The 27109-nt window shown below is 50.7% G+C and overlaps 1 protein-coding gene and 2 long non-coding RNA genes across 13 annotated transcripts in view; 2 read left to right on the top strand and 1 right to left on the bottom strand.

Moving 5' to 3' along the window:
* The window catches only part of SUGP1 (SURP and G-patch domain containing 1), a 45832-nt gene that overhangs the window by 4152 nt on the left and 14571 nt on the right, over positions 1-27109 (top strand). For 3 of the 11 annotated variants that reach the window (XM_015123385.3, XM_077976913.1, XM_077976922.1), the window contains exons 2-8: positions 17-188; positions 7207-7310; positions 11233-11460; positions 13267-13585; positions 13861-13961; positions 14926-15049; positions 20564-20919. In XM_015123385.3, coding sequence (XP_014978871.1) covers positions 17-188; positions 7207-7310; positions 11233-11460; positions 13267-13585; positions 13861-13961; positions 14926-15049; positions 20564-20919 — 1404 coding nt within the window. 11 annotated transcript variants of the gene reach the window in all.
* On the bottom strand, positions 12706-17752 carry LOC144336900 (uncharacterized). The gene is made up of 2 exons (XR_013409322.1): positions 17020-17752; positions 12706-15612 (listed from the first exon to the last, which is right to left on the bottom strand). It is a non-coding gene; the product is annotated as an uncharacterized LOC144336900 (long non-coding RNA).
* Positions 21634-26000, top strand: LOC144336889 (uncharacterized). Its single transcript, XR_013409311.1, has 3 exons — positions 21634-22810; positions 24329-24674; positions 25317-26000. It is a non-coding gene; the product is annotated as an uncharacterized LOC144336889 (long non-coding RNA).

The following is a 27109-nucleotide window of genomic DNA, read 5'->3' as shown; positions in this document are numbered from 1 at the left end:
CCTTTTCCCTTCCCAGGAAAGGCTAACCGGTGGTTTGGGGTTGCTCCCCCTAAATCTGGAAAAATGAACATGAACATCCTTCACCAGGAAGAACTCATCGCTCAGAAGAAACGGGAAATTGAAGCCAAAATGGAACAGAAAGCCAAGCAGAATCAGGTGGCCACCCCTCAGCCCCCACATCCTGGCGAGTAAGTGCCTCCTGGGGCCTGGATGGGGCCTGAATGGGAGTCTTTGAGGGTCACCATCACAGGGTTTGGCTTGTGAGGGCAGTCAGCGTGTGCTTGCACCCAGCCATAGCCTGATGATCCAAGGAATGACCCAGATGCCCTTGGGAGGCTCACTGTGGCAAGAGAGAAATGAGGAATACGTGGGAGCCCAGAGGACAGCCTGCCAGCTCATCCACTCAGCAGTTACTTACTGTCAGCCAGCTGTGGTGTGGTGCAGAGGGCAGGGGTATAACAGTGTAAAGATCTCTGCGTTGAGTCCAGATGTGCTGCCTCACACCTGTAATCCTAGCCTTGGGGAGGCTGAGGTAGAGGATCACTAGAGGCCAGGAGTTTGAGACCATATTTGCCAACATAGTGAAACCCCACCTCTACTAAAAAATACAAAAAATTAGCTGGGCATTGTGGTACTTGCCTGTGGTCCCAGCTGCTCAGGAGGCTGAGGCACGAGAATCTCTGAGATCTGGGAGGCAGAAGTTACAGTGAGTTGAGATCGTGCCACTGCACACTACCCTGGGCCACAGAGTGAGACTGTCTCAAAAAAAAAAAAAAAAAAAAAAAAAAAAAAAAAACTCTGCCCTTATGGAGTCACAAACTACTAGCAAAGGGATGTGGGTGCCACCCCAGAGCTCCTGGAAGATAACACAAGGCAGTGTGTTCCCAGGCCCCGTGGCCACAGTAAGGCCACAGAGAAGCTTTGCATCCTGAAAGCCCAGGTGGAGCCGGCCACTGAGGAAGCAGAGAAAGGCCTGCCCAGCAGAGAGCAGAAAGGGGAGACAGCCCATATGTGGAGGGCCAGCCTGAGCTGCTGTACCAAAGGGGCTGTCCCTTAGTGGATGGGAGGTGGATGGTAGCTCAGCAAGGGTTTCCTCTTGCCTGTCCTGAGAAACACTGATGGCACCAAGGGTTTTGATCAAGGGTTGGTGTTATGATGAGGATGACCAGATCCAAGATTTTTTGGCTGGAGGTTGATAATCTGAGATGCAGGCCCCTTCCTCTGTGGTCTGGAATATAGTGTGTGTCAACCTTCCCCAAGGCCTTGTCCCAGTTCTAGCCTTTCCTTTTCTTTTTTTTTTTTTTCTTTGAGACGGGGTTTTGTTCTGTCACCCAGACCGGAGTGCAGTGGTGGGATCATGGCTCACTGAAGCCTTGAACTTTTGGGCTTTAGCAGTTCTCCTGCCTCAGCCTCCCAAGTAGCTGGGACCACAGGCACATGCCACCATGCCTGGCTAATTTTTTCTATTTTTTGTAGAGATGAGGTATTGTTATGTTGCCCAGGTTGGTCCCGATCTCTTAGACTCAAGTGATCCTCCCACCTTGGCCTCCCAAAGGGATTACAGGTGTGAGCCACTGCACCTAGCAGCTCTTGCCTTTTCTTTTTTCTTTTCTTTTTGTTGCCCAGGCTGGAGTGCAGTGGCGCAATCTCAGCTCACCAGAACCTCTGCCTCCCAGGTTCAAGCGATTCTCCTGCCTCAGCCTCCCAGGTAACTGGGATTACAGGCATGCGCCGCCATGCCTGGCTAATTTAGTATTTTTAGTAGAGACTGGGTTTCTCTATGTTGGTCAGGCTGGTCTCAAACTCCCGACCTCAGGTGATCCACCCGTCTTGGCCTCCCAAAGTGCTGGGATTACAGGTGTGAGCCACTGCGCCTGGCCAAGAACCAGCATTTTTATCTCCCAGTATTTGTTACCAGTGGTTTTCAGGTAGGAGCCTTTCACTGTACTCTACAGCCTGAATGTGATTTCTTGTCTTTCCTTGTCCCCACCTCTTCCTGGTCCCTCCTGAGTGAAGTTCTCTGAGGGGTGCCCAGAATGTCCTGGTTGTTTAGTGTCAACATTGAACCTCCTCTTTCATATAAAATTACTTCTACTCCTTTTTTTAAACTTTAAAGGTAATTCACGTACATGGTAGGAAATCCAGGAAGTAGAGGAGAGGTAAACAAAAAACCAAAGTCACTCGTAACTCTGCAACCCAGAGATAAGCGCTGGTTGAGTGTTGAGGTGTTTTTCTATTTAATTTAATTTATTTATTTTTGAGATGAGTCTTGCTCTGTCACAAAGACTGGAGTGTCGTGGCACCATCTCAGCTCACTACAACCTCCACCTGTTGGGTTCAAGTGATTCTCCTGCTCAACCTCTGGAGTAGCTGGGATTACCAGTGTGTGCCACCATGCCCGGCTATTTTTTTGTTTGTTTGTTTGTTTTGAGACAGAGTCTCACTTAGCTGCCCAGGCTTGAGTGCAGTGCTGTGATCTCGGCTCACTGTGACCTCCGCCTCTTGGGCTCAAGCGATTCTTCTGCTTAGCCTCCCAAGTAGCTGGGATTACAGGAACCCACCATCATGCCCGGCTATTTTTTGTATTTAAGTAGAGATGGGGTTTCACCATGTTGGCCCAGGCTGGTCTTGAACTCCTGGCCTCAGGTTGATCCTCCCACCTCGGACTCACAGAGTGCTAGGATTACAGGCATAAGCCACTGAACCTGGCCATTTTTTTATATATATATATTTTTTTTTTTTTGAGGCGGAGTCTCGCTCTGTCGCCCAGGCTGGAGTGCAGTGGCGCGATCTCGGCTCACTGCAAGCTCCGCCTCCCGGGTTCCCGCCATTCTCCTGCCTCAGCCTCCCGAGTAGCTGGGACTACAGGCGCCGCCACCACGCCCGGCTAATTTTTTTGTATTTTTAGTGGAGACGGGGTTTCATTGTGTTAGCCAGGATGGTCTCGATCTCCTGACCTCGTGATCCGCCCGTCTCGGCCTCCCAAAGTGCTGGGATTACAGGCTTGAGCCACCGCGCCCGGCCCATTTTTTTGTATTTTAATAGAGGCAGGGTTTCACCATGTTGACCAGGCTGGTCTTAAACTGCTGGCCTCAGGTGATCTACGCGCCTCTGCCTCCCAAAGTGCTGGGATTACAACCATGAGCCACCGCGCTGGGCCTGTTTTATTTCAGAGGCAGGATCTCACTCTGTCACCCAGGCTGCAGTGCGGTAGCACCATCATAGCTCACTGCAGCCTTGAATTCCTGGACTCAAGCTATCCTCCCACCTCAGCCCCTTGAGTAACTGGGACTACAGATGTCCACTGCCATGCCCAGCTAATTTTTAAATTTTGTGTAGAGATGGGGTCTCACTATGTTGCCCAGGCTGGTTTCAAACTTCTGGGTTCAAGTGATCCTCCTACCTTGGCCTCCCAAAGCATTAGGATTACAGGTGTGAGCCGCTGCTCCTGGCCCGATATGTTTGTCTAACAATTTTTTTTTTTGAGACAGAGTCTCGCTGGCCGGGCGTGGTGGCTCAAGCCTGTAATCCCAGCACTTTGGAAGGCCGAGACGGGCGGATCACGAGGTCAGGAGATCGAAACCATCCTGGCTAACACGGTGAAACCCCGTCTCTATTAAGAAATACAAAAACTAGCCGGGCGAGGTGGCGGGCGCCTGTGGTCCCAGCTACTGGGGAGGCTGAGGCAGGAGAATGGCGGGAACCCGGGAGGCGGAGCTTGCAGTGAGCCGAGATCCGGCCACTGCACTCCAGCCTGGGCGACAGAGCGAGACTCTGTCTCTTTTTTTTTTTTTGGCTAATTTTTTGGCTAATTTTTTTTTTTTGGCTAATTTTTTTTTTTTTTGGCTAATTTTTTGTGTGTTTTTTTTTTTTTTAGTAGAGACAGGGTTTCGCCGTATTAGCCAGGATGGTCTCGATCTCCTGACCTTGTGATCCACCCGTCTCGGCCTCCCAAAGTGCTGGGATTACAGGCTTCAGCCACCGCACCTGGCCACAATTTTTTTTTTATTATTTGAGATGAAGTCTAACTCTGTCGTCCAGGCTGGAGTGCAGTGGCACGATCTTGGCCCACTGCAACATTCGCTTCCTGGGTTCAAGCGATTCTCCTGTCTCAGCTTCCCAAGTGACTGACTGGGATTACAGGTGCCCGCTACCATGCCCGGCTAATTTTTTGTATTTTTAGTAGAGACGGGTTTTCGTCATGTTGGCCAGGCTGGTCTTGAACTCCTGACCTCAGGTGATCTGCTTGCCTTGGCCTCCCGAAGTGCTGGGATTACAGGTGTGAGGTACCGCACCCGGCCTTTCTAACAATTTTTAATTCAAATGTATTTAGATGTAAGTAGAACCACACTGTAGATATAGTTTTATATCCTGCCCTTTTGTTTTTCCTTTAACATTGTATATGATTGCTTGTCTAAAATTTCAACTTTTCAGGGCTGCCCCATCTTCCTTGTGGATGGCCTGTCATTTATTTAACCAGTGCCCCTTGTTGATTTATTTAGGTTATTTTAGTTCTAATGAAGTAAACATTATTCCTTTTTCGTTTTTAAAGGAAAAAGGCTAGCCCTGTGGACTCCATGAGCTTTTAGCACCATTGGTACATCCAAAGTCATGTGGATTTAAAAAGCAGCGTATGTGAGGAATTTGAGATTGGAGCAGGATGGTGTGCTATAGTAGGAAATGGAAGAAGTAGAGTGTGTGCTGTGATCACAGCCTTATTTCCTCTGACTTCTAATTTAGAGAGCAAAATGAAGATATATACCAGTGTTAATGGTGGCTGTTGCAAAGTAGGTAGACTTTGTTGGATTTTCCCATTCCTTTCTATGTTTCAGTTTTTCCTTTCTTTTTAATTTTTTTGAAATGGTCTTACTCCGTCACCCAGGCTGGAGTGCAGTGGCATGATTGCAGCCCACTTCAGCCTTGACCTCCTGGGCTCTGGTGATCCTCTGGAGTGCTGGGACTATAGGCATACACCACCACACCCAGCTAATTTTTTGTATTGTTTGTAGAGATGGGGTTTTCTCCATATTGCCCAGACTTAAATTTCAGTTTTCCTTTTTTTTTTTTGAGACGGAGTCTCGCTCTGTCACCCAGGCTGGAGTGCAGTGGCCGGATCTCAGCTCACTGCAAGCTCCGCCTCCCAGGTTGACACCATTCTCCTGCCTCAGCCTCCTGAGTAGCTGGGACTATAGGCGCCCGCCACCTCACCCGGCTAGTTTTTTGTATTTTTTAGTAGAGATGGGGTTTCACCGTGTTAGCCAGGATGGTCTCGATCTCCTGACCTCGTGATCCGCCCGTCTCGGCCTCCCAAAGTGCTGGGATTACAGGCGTGAGCCACCGCGCCCGGCCTTATTTCAGTTTTTCTACATTTCCATTTTTTCCATAATGAGCCTCTCTTACTTTTTTTTTTTTTTTTTTTTTAAGAAACACGATCTCACTCTGTTGCCCAGGCTGAAGTGCAGTGGCATGATCATATGTCATGGCAGCCTCAAACTCCTGGGCTCAAATGATTCTCCTGCCTCAGTCTCCTGAGTAGCTGGGATTACAGGGATGAGCCACTGTGCTTAGCCAAAGCCTGTGTTTCTTTACCCATGTGGGCCTGCAGCTCAGAGCTGGGGTCTGCAAGCATTTCTTCGGGCATCACACATTTCTAAGAAAACAGCCAAAACAATCTTGCTAGAAGAATCACAGGGCATTTTATATTTTATCTTCACCCTCTCCCTCTCCCTCTTTTTTTTTTTTTTTTTTTTTTGCAAAGTATACGTTTTACTTTTTTTTTTTTTTTTTTTTTGAGACGGAGTCTGGCTTTGTCGCCCGAGCTGGAGTGCAGTGGCCAGATCTCAGCTCATTGCAAGCTCCGCCTCCCGGGTTTACGCCATTCTCCTGCCTCAGCCTCCCGAGTAGCTGGGACTACAGGCGCCGCCACCTCGCCCGGCTAGTTTTTTGTATTTTTAGTAGAGACAGGGTTTCACCGTGTTAGCCAGGATGGTCTCGATCTCCTGACCTCGTGATCCGCCCGTCTCGGCCTCCCAAAGTGCTGGGATTACAGGCTTGAGCCACGGCGCCCGGCCACGTTTTACTTTTTAAAGAATCTGTTTTTAACAAGTTTAACACAAAGGCAAACCCAGGGGCCTAAATATATTTAAATCAAATGTATTTAATTTGATTAAATATTAATCAAAGCTGGGGACAGCTGATACACTGTTGTCAGAGCTGCCCTTCATGCCTGTCAAAAAATGGCATTGGCCAGGAACAGTGTCACATGCCTTTAGTCCTAGCGACTTGGGAGGCTGAGGTGGGACCATTGCTGGAGGCCAGGAGTTCAAGACCAGCCTGGGCAACATAGCGAGATCTTACCTCTACCAAAAAAAAAATTTAAAAAATTAGCCAAGCATGGTGGCACAAGCTTGTAGTCCCTGTTATCACACCATTACACTCTGCACTTTAGCCAGGGCAACGGAGCAAGGCCTTGTCTCTTAAAAATAAATAGGTCGGGCGCAGTGGCTCACACTTGTAATCCCAACACTTTGGGAGGATGAGGTGGGAGGATCGCTTGAGGTTAGAAGTTTGAGACCAGCCTGGCCAACATAACGAAACCCCATCTCTACTAAAAATACAAAAATTAGCCAGGTGGGGTGGCACATGCTTGTAATCCCAGCTGCTTGGGAGGCTGAGGCATGACAATCTCTTGAGCCTGGGTGGAGGAGGTTGCAGTGAGCCAAGATTGCGCCACTGCATTCCAGCCTGAGAGAGAGAGAGAGAGAGAGAGAGAGAGAGACACGTGTAGGCCCTGCCTTAGAGAACTCTAAGGTCTAGCAGGAGGGCAGATGTGAGTCAGTAACAACCCAGATAATTAACTAGCAAGGGAGGACAGGTGCTGTGCGGAGAGAGCAGGAACCATCTTGTTGGAGGGCCATTTGAACCTGGAGGGTTAATATTCAGGCAGAGATAATACATGGAGTATTGCTCTTATCAGAACAAGATTGTTCCCAGCTTACCATACCGAAGCCTGCTGTGCACACTTCGCAGTAGTCTCCTGAAATCTCTGGGGGCTAGTTTGGGGTCCCTGTAGGTGAGAGTGCTGGGGTGTGTTAGGGACCGTGATGGGCGAGGTGATGGCCTCATCCTCATCCTCATCCTGGTCCTCTGGTGCCCTCACTGCTTCTCTAGCCAGCTCACCCTCTCTGTCCTCTGTCTTGGTTCTAGAATCACAAATGCACACAACTCTTCCTGCGTTTCCAACAAGTTTGCCAACGATGGTAGCTTCTTGCAGCAGTTTCTGAAGTTGCAGAAGGCACAGACCAGCACAGGTGAGTGTAGGCCTCCCCTTTCCTGGTGCTGTCCTTGCATCTCCCCCTGGGGTTGCCGGGCATGTGGGAAGTGACGGGTCCCACCTCAGACTCCTTCTGCTCACCCATAATCATAGATTGCCCTCGTTCCACGCATACGTGCACCAAAGGCATAAATAAATAAATAATACATAAATTTTTCTTTTTTTTTTTTTTGAGACGGAGTCTTGCTCTGTCGCCCAGGCTGGAGTGCAGTGGCACCATCTCAGCTCATTGCAAGCTCCGCCTCCCGGTTTCACGCCATTCTCCTGCCTCAGCCTCCTGAGTAGCTGGAACTACAGGCACCCGCCACCATGCCCAGCTAATTAAATATTTTTAGTAGAGACAGGCTTTCACCGTGTTAGCCAGGATAGTCTCCATCTCCTGACCTCGTTATCCACCCACCTCAGCCTCCCAGAGTGCTGGGATTACAGGCGTGAGCCACCCCGCCCGGCCAATAATTTTTGTTTTTTTGAGACAGGGCCTCACTCTTGCTCAGGTTAGAATGCAGTAGTGCAATCATAGTGCACTGCAGCCTCAACCTCTGGGGCTCAAGCAAACCTTCTGCCTCAGCCTCCCTGCGGCTGGGGCTACAGGGGCATGCCACCACACCTGGCTAATTTTTGTATTTTTTGTAGAGTTGGGATTTCGCCATGTTGGTCACTCTGGTCTTGGACTCCTAAGCTCAAGCAGTCCACCTGCCTCAGCCTCCCAAAGTGTTGAGATTACAGGCTGGAGCTGTTGTACCCGGACCAAGTAATAAATACATAAATTAATACCAAAAGGGGCAGGCTGGGTGCAGTGGCTCACCCCTGTAATCCCAGCACTTTGGGAGGTGAGACGGGTGGATCACCTGAGGACAGGAGTTCGAGACCAGCCTGGCCAACCTGGTGAAACCTTGTCTCCACAAAAATTAGCCGGGCGTGGTGGCAGGCGCCTGTAATCCCAGCTACTCAGGAGGCTGAGGCAGGAGAATCGCTTGAACCCAGGAGTTGGAGGTTGCGGTGAGCCGAGATGGCGCCACTGTGCTCCAGCCTGGGGGACAAGAGCGATACTTTGTCTCAAAAAAAAAAAAAAAAAAAATTACCAAGGTGGCAAATATAGACCCTGCCCTCAGTGTGCTTACCCTGTAGGAGCAGAGACAGATAAGTCAGATTTCAGTCGGGGGCAGGTGGAGCCATGATGAAGCCCTCCCCACACTTGCGGGACCACTTTGGGAGTTGGAGGCATCCCTAAGCTGGGTCAGCTTGAACCCACCAGCAGGAGTGAGCAGGTCTTCTGCAGACAGGGTTTGCAGGGACACTGGGCTGACCTGAGACACCTGAGCTACATCAGAGAACAGCAGATTCTGGGGACTGCTACTGCTGAGGTGCCGGGTGGGCAGGCAGCTGGGGGCACCCAACAGTGACCACCGGGGCACTGGTGTTCATTGGGTAACACCCTGTGTGGCAGGGAATGTGGACTTAGTGCCTGCCATGTCCCTTGCTCCGTACAAGCAGACGACGCCTGTGCTCTCAATCCTCTGAAGGGACACCTCTTTCTACCTCTGTTTCCCTTTGGTAGACATCTGATAACACATGTCGTGTTTTCTTCTCTCAGAATTCATAGATGTCGGCTGGGTGCGGTGGCTCATGCCTGTAATCCTAGCACTTTGGGAGGCTGCAGGGGACAGGATTGCTTGAGCTTGGGAATTCAAGACCAGCCTGGGCAACATGGCTAAATCTGTCTACAAAAAAAATACAATTAGCCAGGCATGGCGGTGCATGCTTTTAGCCCCAAGTACTTGGGAGGCTGAGATGGGTGGATCGCTTTTGGGCCTGTGAGGTGGAGGTAGCAGTGAGTGGAGATCGCATCTGTGTACTCTAGCCTGAGCAACAGAGCAAGACTCTGTCTCAAAAAAAGAAAAAAAAAAAGAATTCATAGATGTAACATTTTGCTTTTGATACTCCTGATCTTTTTTAATAATGAAAAATACTCACTGGGCACAGTGGCTCACACCTGTAATTCTAGCGCTTTGGAAGGCCGAGGCAAGTGCATCTCCTGAAGTCAGGAGTTCGAGACCAGCCTGGCCAATGTGGTAAAACCCTGTGTCTACTAAAAATAAAAAAATTAGCCGGGCATGGTGGCACACCCCTGTAATCCCAGCTGCTTGGGAGGCTGAGACGGGAGAATCGCATGAACCTGGGAGGCGGAGATTGCCATGAGCCGAGTTCGCGCCACTGCACTTCAGCCTGGGCAACAGAGCAAGGCTCAGTTTCAAAAAGGGAAAAAGAAGAATACCAGAGGTTGAAGTCCTCCCATCCCCCTTTCTTACAGGAAATAACTGTCGAGAAATTGTGTGTCTGACAACTGCTGTTGTCCTCTCACTCAAGCAGTATGTGCCATAGTTTCAGATGTTTGACCGTTTACCCAGATGACGACATAGTGTGCATTTTGTTCTAAGCTTTTTTCTCTTACTTGACATGATTTTTTTTTAGGTCTAGATGGTACATCTAAATCTTACTGGGTTCTGTAAGCAGCTGGTTGCCTCCATTTCCACACTTTCCATTTAGGAAGCTAAGGCTTAAAAAGATGAAGCCGGCTGGGCGTGGTGGCTCAAGCCTATAATCCCAGCACTTTGGGAGGCCGAGACGAGTGGATCACGAGGTCAGGAGATCAAGACCATCCTGGCTAACACGGTGAAACCCCGTCTCTACTAAAAAATACAAAAAACTAGCTGGGCGAGGTGGTGGGTGCCTGTAGTCCCAGCTACTAAGGAGGCTGAGGCAGGAGAATGGTGTGAACCCAGGAGGCGGAGCTTGCAGTGAGCTGAGATCCAGCCACTGCACTCCAGCCTGGGTGACAGAGCGAGACTCCGTCTCAAACAAAACAAAACAAAACAAAAAAAAACCAGATGAAGCCCCTGCCAGGCTTGGTGGCTCATGTCTGTAATCCCTTTGGGAGGCTGGGGTGGGAGGATAGCTTGAATCCAAGAGTGTGAGACCAGCCTGGACAACCTAGCAAGAACCCATCTCTGCAAAAAAATAAAAATAAAATTAGCCAGTCATGATGGTGAGCACCTGTAGCCCCAGCTACTCTGGAGGCTGAGCTGGGAGGATTGCTTGAGCCCAGGAGTTCAGGAGGTTGAGGCTGCAGTGAACCATGATTGCACCACTGCACTTCAGCCTGGGTGACAGAGCGAGACCCTGTCACTAAAAAAAAGATGAGGCCCACAAGTGCAGAGCCAGCCTCTATCTAATGGTCTGGGAGCCCTAGTCTTGTTCTCAGGGTGGTGAGCTGGCCAGTTTCATGATGCTGCTCCCCCCAAGACTCAGGGCTCTTCCTGAAGCTGTCACACACCAGCCCTGCCCCATCCCCTGCTTTGCTGTGGGTGCTTCTGCACTGTAGGTCCTCTGGACAGCAAGGTATGGGCTAGAATGGCTGGTCTTCAGGTCTGCACCTGGACCCCTTGTCAGTGCCCCAGGGGATTCCCAGCCTTCCCCAGCGGTAGCAATGCCTGTGCAAAGAATGGGACCCCTGTCTCTAGGTTGGTTGCCTACAGGTGTGCAGTGTAACAGGCCAGGTGGGTAAATCATCACCCATGGAGCTTCTGCCCATGTCTCTTGATTTTGGGATTTACTGACCAGAGCCCATTGTTACTGGTGAAACAGCTGGTCCTCGACCTTTGTCAGGTTTCCTAGGGAACAGCTAAGAAATGTTAACCCGAGGCCAAATTCATCCTAGAATGAGGAAGGCTGGTTTGAGTCCCTTCCCCATCAGGTCTCAGGGTGAGAACACCCAGTAGTCTGGCCCCGGTCAGTTAGCCTGGCCACAGACCTCCAAGGGAATGGTTGTAAACTAGGATTTGGGGACTCGGGAGAGGTACCCAGCACCCTGAGTGCGCATATCCTTCCTTCTATACCAGATGCCCCGCCCAGTGCTCCCAGCGCCCCTCCCAGCACACCCACCCCCAGTGCCGGGAAGAGGTCCCTGCTCATCAGCAGGCGGACAGGCCTGGGGCTGACTAGCCTGCCAGGCCCCATGAAGAGCTACTCCCACGCCAAGCAGCTGCCCGTGGCACACCGCCCAAGTGTCTTCCAGTCCCCCGATGAGGACGAGGAGGAGGACTATGAGCAGTGGCTGGAGATCAAAGGTAAGTTGTGGGAGCTGCTGCTCCCCCACCACCAGTGCCCGTGCTCTAGCAGGTGGGATCTGTGGTGGGCAGGGCAAGTGCTGCCAGGGGCGTGGGTGCTTTGGGCCGAGTTGCAGCCACCAGGTCTCTGAGCTGAGCCTTGGGCCCTCTGGGGTGAGGAGAGCAAAGGAGGGTGAGGGGCAGGGCTGGGGTGTTGCTGGGCATCAGCGCGTGGGCTTCATCTTGGGAGCAGCGGGATCCATCTTCCACTCACACAGCGGCTCACCCAGCCAGGGCAGGGGCGCACGCCCTTCTCGCATTTGCTCCAAAAGGGCATCCTCATATCCCTTCTTGGAGGAGCTTCTAAGGCTCTTCAGCTGAGCCCTGGAGGCCCCGAAGCACTGCCCCAACCATGGGTTACTGTCCCCTGCGTTTAGGCCAGAGGTATGAGCCGCAGGTTGGAGGGTGTTCTCTCCTATTCCTAGGAAAGGACGGTCACTGGTCATGGGTGAGCTTGTCCAAATCTCCCACCGTAGAAGGGCAAAGGGGGTGGCTGTGGTGACAGCATTGCTAGCAAGTCTAGCCCTGTCCACATTCAGAATGAGGCCCCGTGACACCTGAACTGCGTGGAGGGCTGGCTGGTGAGGTCACGTCACCCTGACAGCACAGACTGAAGCGACCGTGGAATTGTGCCATGACAGCTTTGAGACCCCTTGCTTCTGGCTGTGTGTCCGAGCGGATCAGAGGCCAGCCTGGCCCCTGGGCCATTAGTCAGAATGGAGCTGGTGTGTGTCCTTTCCTTAGAGAGGTTCCCCTGCAGCTCCAAGGGTACCCTGTTGGGAACTGCTGCATTACAAGGGGTATCGAGTGTCTCGAGGCCCTTGAATTGAAGCTCATTATGGCCCACTGTCTGCGTGGCCTCAGAAACCCACCTGTTCCTGTAAACAGCGACCAGGTCAGGATTGTTGCTGGGCCTGTGGCAGGAGGGCGACCTAGGGTGAAAGATGGTCATGGAATGCCCTTGGGACCTCACAGCGGCGCTTGCTGGGCCACACACTCCCCACCTCTCCCCGATTCCCAGTAGCCCAAGCAACAAGGGGAATAAGATTAGCCACAGATCTGGCATGTTACCCAGTTGCCAGGTACTTGCTGGCAGTGAGAAATTCCTCCTGTGCGTCTCCTACAAGGGCTGCGATCTGTGTAGTAGCTGACAAACTCAGCCTCAGAAACAGGCCAGGGAAAAAATGCAAAAGCACGTTCCACATGGCTCAGTGGGGAGGCTAATCCATATATAAAAATATATCTTTATAGCTCTGTTCACTGAAAAGGCCCCGAGATAATGATTAAGCCCGTGGCATTGAGCATCCCTAGCGCCCAGATGCTGGTCTGGAGACGCAGTTTCTCATGGAAACCGACTTCTTGGAGAAGTGGCTGGCTCTGGGTCTGGGCAGGAAGTGTATGAGATGATCTTGGAGCGCCCTGTCCCGGCAGATGGCAAGGAGGCCATCAGAGACTCCTGGGGCCATGTCCAGAGCCCTCAGGAGCCAGCTTGAAGAGGCTCCACCGGCTGCAGAGCTTCTATGACACTAATTGCCATGGATCGAAACCCACCCAGTGTGTTTAAATCAGAGCTCATAATGGTATTTTTAAAAAAAGAATGTGTCATCTTTGAAGGATGAAAGGGAACCGATGTGTTATGCTGAAAACTGGTAAAGAAAGAAAAGAATTAAGCGTTTCCCCCCCCACAACCAGGGGAAGCTGGATATATTTTCTGCTAGCTTCCAGCCTGGAGCTCACCACAGCCTCACACACTTCTCTCCCACCCAGTGTGTCTCACCAAGACAGTGAGACCAACTCCCCCCTCATCATGGTGTTTTGTGCCTGGACTCGGGACGCCCGACAGCCTCCTGCATCTCACACTCTTCTCCCCCCACCCCTCTGTCGTTGTGGTCCGTAGAGAGAGTGTGCCTATTGACTGTGGGGTGTGTGAGTTGAACCCCAGTACTGACAGCCTCCTTAAAGTTTCACCCCCAGAGGGAGCCGAGACTCGGAAAGTGATAGAGAAATTGGCCCGCTTTGTGGCAGAAGGAGGCCCCGAGTTAGAAAAAGTAGCTATGGAGGACTACAAGGATAACCCAGCATTTGCGTGAGTATCTCCGGGGAAGGGAAGGCCGTGCTATTGAATGAATTTGCTGCACAGTCGCACGTGCGGGGCTGGTTGCTTGCTAGCGTGGGCCGGATGCTGTTCCAAGCGTTTTCTGATTCTCACTAGAAGTGACAAGTGGCTCCCATGTGGCACGGAGACTTGCTTTTGGGTCCCTGCTCACCAGCCTGCCTTTTTTTGTGCGATAGAAGCTACAGGGATACGCCTGTCACAGATACTCATTTTTCCCTCTCTTCTGCAAACTTCCTCCTCTCCAGATTTTTGCACGATAAGAATAGCAGGGAATTCCTCTACTACAGGAAGAAGGTGGCTGAGATAAGAAAGGAAGCACAGAAGTCGCAGGCAGCCTCTCAGAAAGGTAGGTGGACAGAGTGGGCGGGAGGTTCTGGGGAGGCCTGTGGACATACCGTGCCCCAGTGTGGAATCGGGGTTCCTGGAGGCGCTGGAGTGGCACTGTGTGGCACTGGTGGTTGAGGTCAGTATTCTCCCAGGCATCTGGGGTCACTCTGGGAATGGGTCTGACACCACCTTCCCCCTCAGTGCTCCAAGGACCTGGTGAAGCCTGAGTGTCAAGCCACATGTGTGGGGTACACGGGTGCTCTTGGCGATCGAGGTCACTCCTGGGAGATCAGTTCAGGGCAGTACCCTGGGTAGAGGGGGCTTTTGCTTGTTGGTTCTTTGTTACGTTAACAAGTGTTAATGAGCCCCAGCTTCCTCCTGGGCACTGAGGACAGGGCAAGGCAAGTGTAGTGTACGGCTGAGGACCTGGGGGACAGACACTGTCAGCTGGTGCAATTCGGATGGGATGAATTTCAGGGGAAGGGGAAATACAAGCTGGTGAGCTGGTCTTCGACTGCGATGACATAAAATCCCAGCCAAGTGTTGGTGGGTGGGCGGGATTGATGTTCAGGCCAAGCACGGGCTGCAGAGGTTTGTTCCTTGTGTTCCCTGTGGCCCTGTGCCCTGAGCCTCTCCCAAGGAAGGAAGCCCAACAGCACCCCCCAGCCATGTGACCTGGGATGCTCCCATCTCCCCTCCTACCCCACCCAGACCTGCTGTCACGTTTGGATCGTTTGTCCCGGCTTGTGTCCCAGGCCCTCTTGACCTCCCTTGTTGGACAGGGTAGGGGGGCAGGGGGCGGGGGCTGGAGGTGTGTTATGAACTCTGGCGTCTGGTCCCAGTGCAGTAATCTGATTCCCATTTGCCTGTTTCTCTTTGCATCATTCCTAAAACAAACCCCACTTGTTGCCCTTGGGGTTCTTAGCAGAAATTAGGCTGTTGGGTGTGGTGAGTTGAGCCCAGTACTGACAGCCTGCTTAAAGTTTCACCCCCAGAGGACGAAGAGGTCAAGAACCTTGCAGAAAAGTTGGCCAGGTTCATAGCGGACGGGGGTCCCGAGGTGGAAACCATTGCCCTCCAGAACAACCGTGAGAACCAGGCATTCAGGTAAGGGGGGCCCTGCCAGGGAGGTGACCGTCACCTTGGCCACAGCCCCCCTGCAGGGGAGGACACTGGATCGGCAGAGTCCAGCCACTTGCTGGGGTCCCACTGTGAGATGCTGGCAGGTCTAAGAGTCTCTGACCCCAGAGCCCGGCTCTGCCTCCCTGCAGGCATGTCCCACACGCACACCAGCACCCTGGGTGGTCTCTGAGGCAGGTGCACGGGGCGTTTGGGGCCTTTGTGTCTTTTAGGTGCCTCATGGAGAAAGTCTCTAGCACTTGCCCAGTTGTCTTTGGGACACATGGCAGCCCTTGACCGGGGGCAGGTCAGGCTCTCAAGTGGAAATTCACAGTAGTGTTTAGTTTATGTTGTGTACGTTCTCAGGGTCTCCCCTTTATGACGAGGGAAGTGGCAGAGAATGGAGAACTTTAGGATCTATGGAGGGGGAACACCCAGCCTGTATGTGAGTTCCACAGAAGGGTGGGTGCATGACAAGCAGCCTAGCCTCCCTGCCATCCCCCACCATGCGGTCGCACCCTAGCCCCAGTGGCTAGGTCTGTGTTCACTGGCTCATCAATTCATTGGGTGGGTTTGGGACTTGCTCTGTGCCCGGGGAGGCAAGTGGGTGCCTGGGGGATGTGGGGGTAACGTGCCCATGAGGTTACACAAGCCCCGACTCAGTCATTGAGGAGGTGTGACAGCACATGACAAAGTCCTGGAGCAGCAGCTCTCTGGGCTGGTTGATTCAGCAGACTTCATCGCAGATGGGGCAACTGTGCTTTTTGTGGTCACTGACCAAGGTCGTGGAGGGTGGGCAGACATGGCCAGGCCAGGTCCAGGCAGACGAGGGCAGTGGGCCACCCTTGGGAGGTGGGACTGAGGGAACGTGGGGGCTGGGAACAGGGAGGGTCAAGGCTCAGCTGACCTAGTGGATGGGGACAGGGAGAGGGGCTGGTACCTCTGTGTACCCAGTCTGGTACCTCTGTGTCCGGGAGCCTGTGTTGGGGTCGTGGATTGTTTGGGCCTGGAATTCAGGAGAGGGATCTGCCTGGGACTGGAGCGCCCCCCAGGTGTCCTGAATCTGGGACTTGCCCTGGGAACCATTGAGTTGTTGGCGGCACCTCAGGGTTAGGTCACTAGTCTCCTCCAAGTCATTGTGTCTTTCCTTCATTTGCCTGATTAAGGCTATATAAATAGGAAACCTAGTTTGCTGTCATTGTAGGTAGACACTGACTGTGAAACCTTTTCAAAGGGAGAAGCAGGCAAGGATTTGGAATTCTGTCCAAAGCCCAGAGCCTGGTGGCTCTGCCCGGTCAGAGGGGTCCAGGGACCAGTCGCTGCAGCCTAGCCTCTCCCCAGATGTCAGAACTGAGAGATACTATTGGTGCAGGTGGCCCCGGCCATCCTGTGTGTCCTTTCTGTTCTGGGGTATTGCTGACAGGTGCCCAGCTTGTCAGGTGTGGCTGTGGGGGAGGCCAGGCTGGTTGAGGTCGCCTGGGGTGGGTACCCTGGGCAGCCAAAGGAGTTGAGGCTGAAGGGAACTCATCCCCACACTCACTGCAGAACTATAGCCAGACCAGGAAAGAACTGGATGGGTCAGGGGGGACGACCAGGTATTCAGGCCCCTGCAGGGCATGCAGATTTGCGCCTGTGTTTAATCTCCATGCAGGGTCAGATATGAGGCAGCCCCAAAGCACAGAAATGCTGGTTGGACCCACGTGGTTGGCAGACCTCCCCTCACCCCCAAATCTAACAGCCACCTCATGTGGCCACTCCTGGCCCTTCCCTGTCACGCCTGTGGGCCAGGCACACCCCAGCCACTTTGGGAAACAATTCTTAACCAACTGCATGGCTATAAAGAAGCTGGAGGCCTGGTGTGGTGGCTCACGCCTATAATCCCAGCACTTTGGGAGGCCGAGGCAGGTGGATCACCTGATGTCAGGAGTTTGAGAACAGCCTGGCCAACATAGCGAAACCCTGTCTCTACTAAAAATATAAAAATGTATTGGGCATGGTGGCGTGCACCTATAATCCCAGCTACTTGGGAGGCTGAGGCAGGAAAATCGCTTGAACCCAGGAGGCAGAGGCAGCCGAGATCGTGCCATAGCACTCCAGCCTGGGTGACAGAGCAAGACCCATCTCAAAAAATAAAAAATGAGGCCGGGCGTGGTGGTTCACACATGTAATCCCAGCACGTTGGGAGGCTGAGGCAGGTGGATCACCTGAGGTCGAGAGTTCAAGACCAGCCTCACCAACGTGGAAAAACCCCATCTCTACTAAAAATACAAGATTAGCCAGGTGTGGTGGCACATGCCTGTAATCCCAGCTACTCAGGAGGCTGAGGCAGGAGAATGGCTTGAACCCGGGAGGTGGAGGTTGCGGTGAGCCAAGATCGCGCCACAACACTCCAGCCTGGGCAACAAGAGCAAGACTCCGTCTTGAAAAACAGACAAATAAAAATGAAAAGCTGGAAACGCCCATCCCTTGGAGTAGTCATTCTCCCATTTCTGAGATACATCCTGGAAATCATGTCAATAGAGCATCAGCTATAGTAAAGTCAGTAGGCTGGGGGTGGTGGCTCACTCCTGTAATCCCAGCACTTTGGGAGGCTGAGGCAGGCAGATCATGAGGTCAGGAGATCAAGACCATCCTGGCTAACATATGGTGAAACCCCGTCTCTACTAAAAAATACAAAAAAAAAAAAAAAAAGCCGGGCATGGGTGGTGGGCACCTGTAGTCCCAGCTAGTCAGGAGGTTGAGGCAGGAGAATGGTCTGAATCCGGGAGGCAGAGCTTGCAGTGAGCCGAGATCACGCCACTGCACACCAGCCTGGGCAACAGCGAGACTCCATCTCAAAAAAAAAAAAAAAAAAAGGAAAGAAAAGTCAGTGACACAGTGTCCAGCCTCTGTGGGCTAAATCATCAGCGCATCTCCCCAGTGGAGTATGCTGCCTTCAGAAGGCACCCATGTGAGCCGGCAGCCCAGCGTGAGGAAACTGAGGCAAGGCTAGTCAGTGAACATGCTTCCACCGTTCTAACAGGAAAGGCTTATGTCATCAGCTTCAGGCAGAAATTTTTTTTTAAACTGGGATATGTAAAATAGAATCACAGCTCTATTAAGGTAAATCTTTGTTGAAACTGACAGGAAACACCTTAACAGTGGTTATCACTGGGCTCAGGGTGGGATTAGTTCCACCAGAGGGGAGCCTTGGTGGTGCACTCAGCCCTGTTCTAGATGGGGTTGTGGGGGCTCCACTTTCTCCCCCTCATGGGGGTCCACCATTGGGTGCCATTGTAACCTCCTCCCCAAGATGGGCAGACCCTCCAGGGGACTGTAATGCATCCTTGGGCCATCCTGGAGGACATTCAGGGTGAAGCACCAGCTGAGGCCAGGAAGATGCCCCCACATCCCCATGCCCGCTTAGCCTTGGCAAGTGAGCCTCCCCAGCTTGGCCTCAAATCTGTGTCTGAACTCACCCGGCTGTCAAGTGTCTTTTCCAAATCTGACCAACTGTTCCCTTCCCTCCTGAACAGTTGTGGCTTTTACCTCTTAATTTGTACAAATGTCCCTCACTGAGTCACACTTGTACCATGACCCAGGATCACAGAGAAGATGCTGCCGTCTCCTGTCCTTCTGTCCCACCCTCCTGAGGTACCGGATGTTAGTAGGGCCGTAGACACACAGGCTCATGTAGAAATTGTCTAAGGGGTCTCTTGCTGCTCGTTCACTATTTATTTATTTATCTTAAATTTTTTTTTTTTTTTTTTTGAGACGGAGTCTCGCTCTGTCGCCCAGGCTGGAGTGCAGTGGCCGGATCTCAGCTCACTGCAAGCTCCGCCTCCCGGGTTCACGCCATTCTCCTGCCTCAGCCTCCCGAGTAGCTGGGACTACAGGCGCCTGCCACCTCGCCCGGCTAGTTTTTTTTTGTATTTTTTAGTAGAGACGGGGTTTCACCGTGTTAGCCAGGATGGTCTCGATCTCCTGACCTCGTGATCCGCCCGTCTCGGCCTCCCAAAGTGCTGGGATTACAGGCTTGAGCCACCGCGCCCGGCCTATTTATCTTATTTTTTTGAGATGGAGTCTCACTCTGTTGTCCAGGCTGGAGTGCAGTGACCCAATCTTGGCTCACTGCAACCTCCGCCTCCCAGGTTCGAGCAATTCTCCTGCCTCAGCCTCCCGAGCAGTTGGGACTACAGGTGCGTGCCACCAGGCCCAGCTGATTTTTGTATTTGTAGTACAGATGGGGTTTCACCATGTTGGCCAGGCTGGTCACGAACTCCTGACCTCAGATGATCTGCCCACCTCGGCTTCCCAAAGAGTTGGGATTACAGACGTGAGCCGCTGCACCTGGTCTCTGTCTTACACAAAAGGACTTCACAGCATGCTTGACCCTTTAGTTCACGTTAGTAGCATGCCTTGGTGCAATGACCATCCCTCCAGATTCACAAGTGCAGGTCCAGCCCCATGTTGTTCAGCACTGTAACATGCGTTCAAGGCTGTACACGTGTTCGGTTCTCTCCCAGTGTTCTGCCATGTGGAGCTTGGCCATGACTCTTCCTTTTAGCATAGACCTCAAAGACAGTCCTGTGGCTGGGCGCGGTGGCTCAAGCCTGTAATCCCAGCACTTTGGGAGGCCAAGGCGGACAGATCATGAGGTCAAGAGATCGAGACCATCCTGGCTAACGCGGTGAAATCCCGTCTCTACTAAAAATACAAAAAATTAGCTGGACATGGTGGCAGGCGCCTGTAGTCCCAGCTACTTGGGAGGCTGAGGCAGGAGAATGGCGTGAACCCAGGTGGCAGAGCTTGCAGTGAGCCGAGATCACGCCCACTCCAGCTTGGGCGACGGAGCGACACTCTGTCTCAAAAAAGAAAAAAAGAAAGACAGTCCTGTGGACTGGGGACGTGTACAGTCTGAGAGGCGCCAGTAGGTGTGGAACCCAGCTGTGAACCAGCGCCACCTGCTCTGTTCCTCAGGCTGGGTAGGGACTGAGACCTGTGCTCCTGGCCTTACTGGAAGCCACATTGCCCTGAGGCTGCCTGCCCCCATAGGAAGTGGAAATCAGCTACTTGTTCTGTTCTGATGTTCAATGTCTTAGAGATGCATTTGAGAAGCCATTGGGATCAAGACAAGTTCCTCTGCCCTGTCTCATGTCTGGTGTCTCCCCACAATCTGAGATTTCTTGGTGTGAATGTCTCGCCTTTCCCAGGCCCTGGGGAAGGGTGTGAGGGTCCCTGCCCTTTCCCTTTGTAGCAGGGTAAAAAATGACAGTGTGATGGGTGCCTGATAAATACAGGGTGAGGATTGGAGTGACCCACGGTTCAAAGGAAGGGCATCAGGCCACCAGAACCAGCAGCCACTGCCAGGAGGCCTGGCAGGGCAGGAGGTTGTGGTGGAGACCGTGATCATGACATGACCCTGGCCAACGTGGGCACACAAGGCCAGAACTGCTCCTGCCCAGAATCAGGGACAGGGCCTCGGGCCCAGCTGACAATGCACCCCCCAACTCTCCTTTGCAGCTTTCTGTACGAGCCCAACAGCCAAGGGTACAAGTACTACCGACAGAAGCTGGAGGAGTTCCGGAAAGCCAAGGCCAGCTCCACAGGCAGCCTCACAGCACCCGACCCCGGCCTGAAGCGCAAGTCCCCGCCTGAAGCCCTGTCAGGGTCCTTACCCCCAGCCACCACCTGCCCCGCCTCATCCACGCCTGTGCCCACCGTCATCCCTGCTCCAGCTGCCCCTGGGAAGCCAGCCTCCGCAGCTACCGTGAAGAGGAAGCGGAAGAGCCGGTGGGGGCCTGAAGAGGATAAAGTAGAGCTCCCACCTGCTGAGCTGGTGCAGAGGGACGTGGACGCCTCTCCCTCACCTCTGTCAGGTGGGCAGACCCCCTCCCCCTCCCTCTGTTGGAAGCCTCTGGTTTCTTCACTGAGCATAATGTCTTCAAGGTTCATCCACGTTGTAGATTGTGTCAGAATTTCATTCCTTCTTTGGCCACATCTTCCACTGTGTGTACATACCACATTTGGCTTATCCACTCATCTGTGAATGAACTCTTAGGTTGTTCACACCACTTGGCTATTGTGAATAATACTGCTGTGAATCCATTTTCAGTTCTCTTATCGGTATACCTAGGTGTGGAATTGCTGGGCCTATTGCACTTCTGCCTTTTTTTTTTCTTTTTTCTTTTTTTTTTTTTTTTTTTTTTTGAGATGGAGTCTTGCTCTGTTGCTCAGGCTGGAGTGCAGTGGCACAATCTCGGCTCACCGCAAGCTCCATCTCTGGGGTTCACGCCATTCTCCTGCCTCAGCCTCCCGAGTAGCTGGGACTACAGGTGCCTGCCACCACGCCCACCTAATTTTTGTATTTTTTAGTAGAGACAGGGTTTCACCATGTTAGCCAGGATGGTCTCGATCTCCTGACCTTGTGATCCGCCTGCCTCGGCCTCCCAAAGTGCTGGGATTACAGGTGTGAGCCACTGCTCCCGGCCCACCTTCCGGATTCAAGCGATTCTCCTACTTCAGCCCCTAGAGTAGCTGGGACTACAGGCGCACACCGTTATGCTCAGCTAATTTTTGTATCTTTTCTTTAGTAGAGGCAGGATTTCACCATGTCGACCAGGCTGGTCTTGAACTCCTGACCTGAAGTGAGCCACCAGGCCCGGCTTTGCCAAGTTATTATAGAAACAAGATCTCAGTATGTTACCCAGGCTGGTCTTGAACTCCTGGACTCAAGCCATCTTCCTGCCTCAGCCTCTCAGAGTCCTGAGTTTCCAGGCGTGAGCCACTGCACCCAGCCTCCTTTGCCCATTTTAAAGTTGGGTTGTTTGTGTTGTTGAGTTGTACGAGTTTTTTTATAGATTCTGGATATTAACCCCCTCATTGGCTATGTGATTTACAAATACTTTCTCTCATTTTATGGGTTGTCTTTTCACTTTAGTAATTAGTGTCTTTTGATGCATACAATTTAAAACTTTTCTTTCTTTTTTTTAATGTGGCCAGAAAGATCATTGGTTTTTTTGTTTGTTTGTTTGTTTTTTGAACTGAAGGCAGACCTTCCGGGGGCAGCAGTGCCAGGGAGGGGGCAAGTGGTTGTGTAGTTTCCCAGTGCCTGCTGTAATCCAGCCCTCTCTAGAAATGGAATTTTAATGAAGTCAAATTTATCTATTTTTTCTTCTGTAGTTTATGTTTTTGGTATCATTTTTAAGGAACCATTGCCAAATCCGTGCATGAAAATTTGCCCCTGTGTTTCCTACCGAGAGTTTCGTACCTTTAGCTCTTAAATTTAGGTCTTTAGCCTATTGGGTTTTTTTTTGTTTTTTGTTTTGTTTTGTTTTGTTTTGTTTTGTTTGAGACAGGGTCTCACTCTGTCACCCAGGCTGGAGTTTAATGGTTACTCACTGCAGCCTCGACCTCCCCAAGCTCAAGTGATCTTCCCATCTCAGCCTCCCAAGTAGGTGGGACTATAAATGCATACCAGCACACCTGGCTAATTTTTGTAGTTTTTGTAGAGATGGAATTTCACCATGTTGCCCAGGCTGGTCTTGAACTCGTGAGTTCAAGCAGTCCTCCTGCCTTGGCCTCCCAAAGTGTTGGAATTATAGGCATGAGCCACTGCACCCAGGGTCTTTGGTCCATTTTGAGTTAATTTTTCCAATTTCATTCTTTTCTTTTGAGACAGGGTCTCTGTCACACAGGCTGGAGTGCAGTGGCATGATCACAGCTTACTGCAGCCTTGACCTCCCGGGCTCAATTGATTCTCCTGCCACAGTCTCCCAAGTAGCTGGGACTACAGACATGCTCTTCCATGCCTGGCTAATTTTTGCGTTTTTTGTGTTGATACAGGGTTCCACTAAGTTGCCCAGGCTGGTCTCAAACTCCTTGCCTCAAACAATCTTGCCACCTTGGCCTCCCAAAGTGCTGGGATTACAGGCGTGAGCTACTGCACGTGGTCTGTTTGGATTCTTTAGGGTTTTCTATATTTAAGTTTGTGTTATCTGCAAACAGAAATAGTCTTACAGGTTCTTTTCCAACTTGGATACTTCTTATTTCTTTTTCTGTCTAATTTCTGTGGCTAGGACTTCTAGTACTGTATTGAATGGAAATGGTCGAAGTGTGCATCCTTGTCTTGTTCCTGATCTTAGGGGGAAAGCTTTCAGCCTTTTACAAGTCTGTGAAATGTATGATGTGTGGGTGTATGATGTTAGCTGTGTGTTTTTTATATATGGACTTTATTGTGTTGAGGAACTTCACTTCTTTTTGGTCTTTTTTTTTTTTTTTTTTTGAAACAGAGTCTTTCTGTGATGCCCAGGCTGGAGTGATGTGATCTCAGCTCACTGCAACCTCTGCCTCCTGTGTTCAAGCAATTCTCCTGCCTCAGCCTCCCTAGTACCTGGGACTACAGGCGCCCGCCACCACGACTAGCCAATTTTTGTGTTTTTGGTACAGACAGGGTTTCACTATATTGGCCAGGCTGATCTCGAACTCCTGACCTCAGGTGATCTGCCTGCCTTGGCCTCCCAAAGTGCTGGGATTATGGTGTGAGCCACCAGACCTGGCTGGAAGTTCAGTTCTGTTCCTAGTTTATTGAGTGTTTTTATCATGAAAATGTTTTAGTTTTTGTCAGATGCTTTTTCTACGTCAATTAAAATAGGCCGGTCACGGTGGCTCACGCCTGTGATCCCAGCACTTTGGGAGACTGAGGTGGGCAGATCACTTGAGACCACGAGTTCAAGACCAGCCTGGCCAACACGGTGAAACCCCATCTCTCCCAAAAGAAAAAAAAAAAAAAATTGGCCGAGTGTGGTGGCACACGCCTGTAATCCCAGTTACTTGGGAGGCTGAGGCAGGAGAATCTCTTGAACCTGGGAGGCAGAGGTTGCAGTGAGCCAAGATTGCACAACTGCACTCCAGCCTGGGTGACAGAGTGAGACTGAATCTCCAAAAAAAAGTAAATAAATACATAAAATCATCATATGGTTACTTTCCTTCATTCTGTTAATTTGGCGTATTACATGGATTGATTTTCAAATGTTGAGCCATCCTTGCATTATGGGGATAAATCCCACTTGGTCATGGTGTATAATCCTTTCATATGCTGCTGAATTTGGTTTCCTAGTATTTTATTGAGGATTTCTGCATCTATTTTCATGGGAATATTCAATTGTATTTTTTCTTTCTTTTTTGAGATGGAATTTTGCTCTTTGTTGCCCAGGCTGGAGTGCAGTAGCGAGATCTCAGCTCACTGCAGCCTCCACCTCCTGGGTTCAAGCGATTCTCCTGTCTCAGCCTCCTGAGTAGCTGGAATTACAGGCGCCCACCACCACACCCGGCTAATTTTTGTAATTTTTGTAGAGACAGGGTTTCACCATGCTGACCAGGCTGGTCTCAAACTCCACGCTGGCCTCCCAAAGTGCTGGGATTACAGGCGTGAGCCACCACGCCCGGTCTATTTTTCTTTCTTTGTAGTATCTTTGTCTGCCTCGGGTATCAGGCTAATCCTAGCCCCATAGAGTAAGTTTGGAAATGTTCTCTCTTTTGTTTTTTTGGAAGAGTTTGAGGAGAATTGGTATTATTTCTTCTTTTTTTTTTTGAAACAGGAGTCTTACTCTGTCACCCTGGCTGGAGTGCAGTGGTGCAATGTCAGCTCCCTGCAGCCTCCATCTCCTAGGTTCAATCAGTTCTCCTGCCTCAGCCTCCCGAGTAGCTGGGATTACAGGCACCTGCCAATATGCCAGGCTAATTTTTGTATTATTAGTAGAGATGGGGTTTTGCCATGTTGGTCAGGCTGGTCTTGAACGCTTGACCTCAAGTGATCCGCCCACCTCAGCCTCCCAAAGTGCTGGGATTACAGGCATGAACCACTGCACCCGGCTTATTTCTTCTTTTAAATGTTTGCTTTACTAGTGAAGCTATCTGATTCTTGGCCTTTTTTTGTTGGAAGGTTTTTTCAAATCCTGATTTGATCTCCTTACTTATCTATTCAGATTTTCTGTTTCTTCTTGTGTTTGATGGTTTGTGTTTCTAGAAATTTGTTCACTTCATCTAAGTTATCTAATTTGTTGGGGCACAATTTATTGTATTTTCTTATGGTCCTTTTAACTTATGTCTTATTTTTAGTCATTAGTTACAGCCCCTCCTTCATTTCTGGTTTTAGTAATTGAGTCTTCTCTCATTTTTTTTCGTAGTTTAACTAAAAGGTTTGTCACTTTTGTTGATCTTCTTCTTTTTTTTTTTTGAGACGGAGTCCTGCTTTGTCGCCTAGGCTGGAGTGCAGTGGTGGTGCGATCTCGGCTTACTGCAAGCTCCACCTCCCGGGTTCACGCCATTCTTCTGCCTCAGCCTCCTGAGTAGCTGGGACTACAGGCGCCTGCCACTGCACCCGGCTATTTTTTTTGTATTTTTAGTAGAGACAGGGTTATCACTGTGTTAGTCAGGATGGTCTCGATCTGACCTCGTGATCCGCCAGTCTCAGCCTCCCAAAGTGCTGGGATTACAGGCGTGAGCCACCACGCCCGGCCCTTGTTGATCTTTTCAAAGAACCAACTTTTGGTTTCATAGATTTTTTTCCATTGTATTTTTAGTCCTCATTTTCTTATCTCCACTCTAAACTTTACTATTTTCTTCTTTCTGTTAGCTTTGGATTTAGTTTGATCTTTTTCTAGCTCACTAAGCTGTACACTTAGGTTATTGGTTTTAGATCTTCTTGGCTCACTGCAACCTCCACTTCGTGGGTTCAAGCGATTCTCCTGCCCCAGCCTCCTGAGTAGCTGGGATTACAGGTGGGCGCCCCCACGCCCGGCTAATTTTTGTATTTTTAGTAGAGACAGGGTTTCACCATGTTGGTCAGGGTAGTCTTGAGCTCCTGACCTTGTGATCTGCCCGCCTCAGCCTCCTAAAGTGCTGGGATTACAGACATGAGCCACCAGGCCCGGCCTTTTTCTTTCTTTAAAAAAAAAAAATAAATGATTGTGATATATATTAACTGATAGATTAACTTTGTCAGTAACCTATAATAAACTTCTCTTCAAATACGACTTTCATAAATACAGTTTCCTTAAAAATAAAAATTACAAAACTATGTATAGCAAAGAGTTTTTTTGTTTTTTGTTTTTTGCCTTTGAGACAGAGTCTTGCTATTTTGTCCAGGCTGGAGTGCAGTGGCACAATCTGGGCTTACTACAACCTCTGCCTTCAAGCGATTTTCCTGCCTCAGCCTCCAGGTAGCTAGGATTATAGGTGTCCACCACCATGCCTGGCTAATTTTTATATTTTTAGTGGAGATGGGGTTTCACCATGTGCCAGGCTGGTCTTGCACTCCTGACCTCAAATGATCCTCTTGCTTCTGCCTCCCAAAGTGCTGGGATTACAGGTATGAGCCACCATGCTCAACTTAGCAAGAATGTACATTGATTATCTAAACATTAAAAATAACGCAAGCACATCCAGTTCTCCTTGTATAGATTTATGTACCATAACCAGTTTCTGCTCCTTCCCTCTCTCCTTGCCCACAAGAACTTTTAGCCCTTCTCCATCACTTAGGAGTCACAGGAAACTGAAGGGTAATTTCCTAGGGGTCTCCAACAAATCTCAGTGCGCTACCATCTCTTCCATTCTCGTGTGATGGCAGGTCACATCTGCCAGTCTACCACCTTCTTAAAATTCTAGAAGAGAAGCAGAGCAGAAGTTCATGCTACTCTTAGATCTCCAGATATAAAGTTCCTATCACCCACACCCACCAAGAGCAGGGGTTGGGGGTCGAGTACATGGCCCTTATATTTTTCCTAACTCCTCTCAGTTCCTTGTATTCTTCTTGACTTGAAGGATTTTTTCATATGAAGAGTTGAATAGGGTGAGGTATGGGGGAAGGGGCACGGAGCTTCCATGCCCTCCCTGGGCATGCCCGCTCCAGGAACCTCCATGAGTTCCACTGTCTAGAACCTCCTTTTTTTTTTTTTTTTTTTGAGGCAGAGTCTCCCTCTGTTTCCCAGGCTGGAGTACTGTGGCACTATTTCGGCTCATTGCAACCTCTACCTCCCGGGTTCAAGTGATTCTCCTGCCTCAGTCTCC

The sequence above is a fragment of the Macaca mulatta genome, chromosome 19 (assembly GCF_049350105.2).
Source record: "Macaca mulatta isolate MMU2019108-1 chromosome 19, T2T-MMU8v2.0, whole genome shotgun sequence".
In the NCBI taxonomy this organism is placed as follows: Eukaryota; Metazoa; Chordata; class Mammalia; order Primates; family Cercopithecidae; genus Macaca; species Macaca mulatta.
Note: the sequence above shows the minus strand (reverse complement) of the source record. Positions and strands in the feature narration are given on the sequence as shown.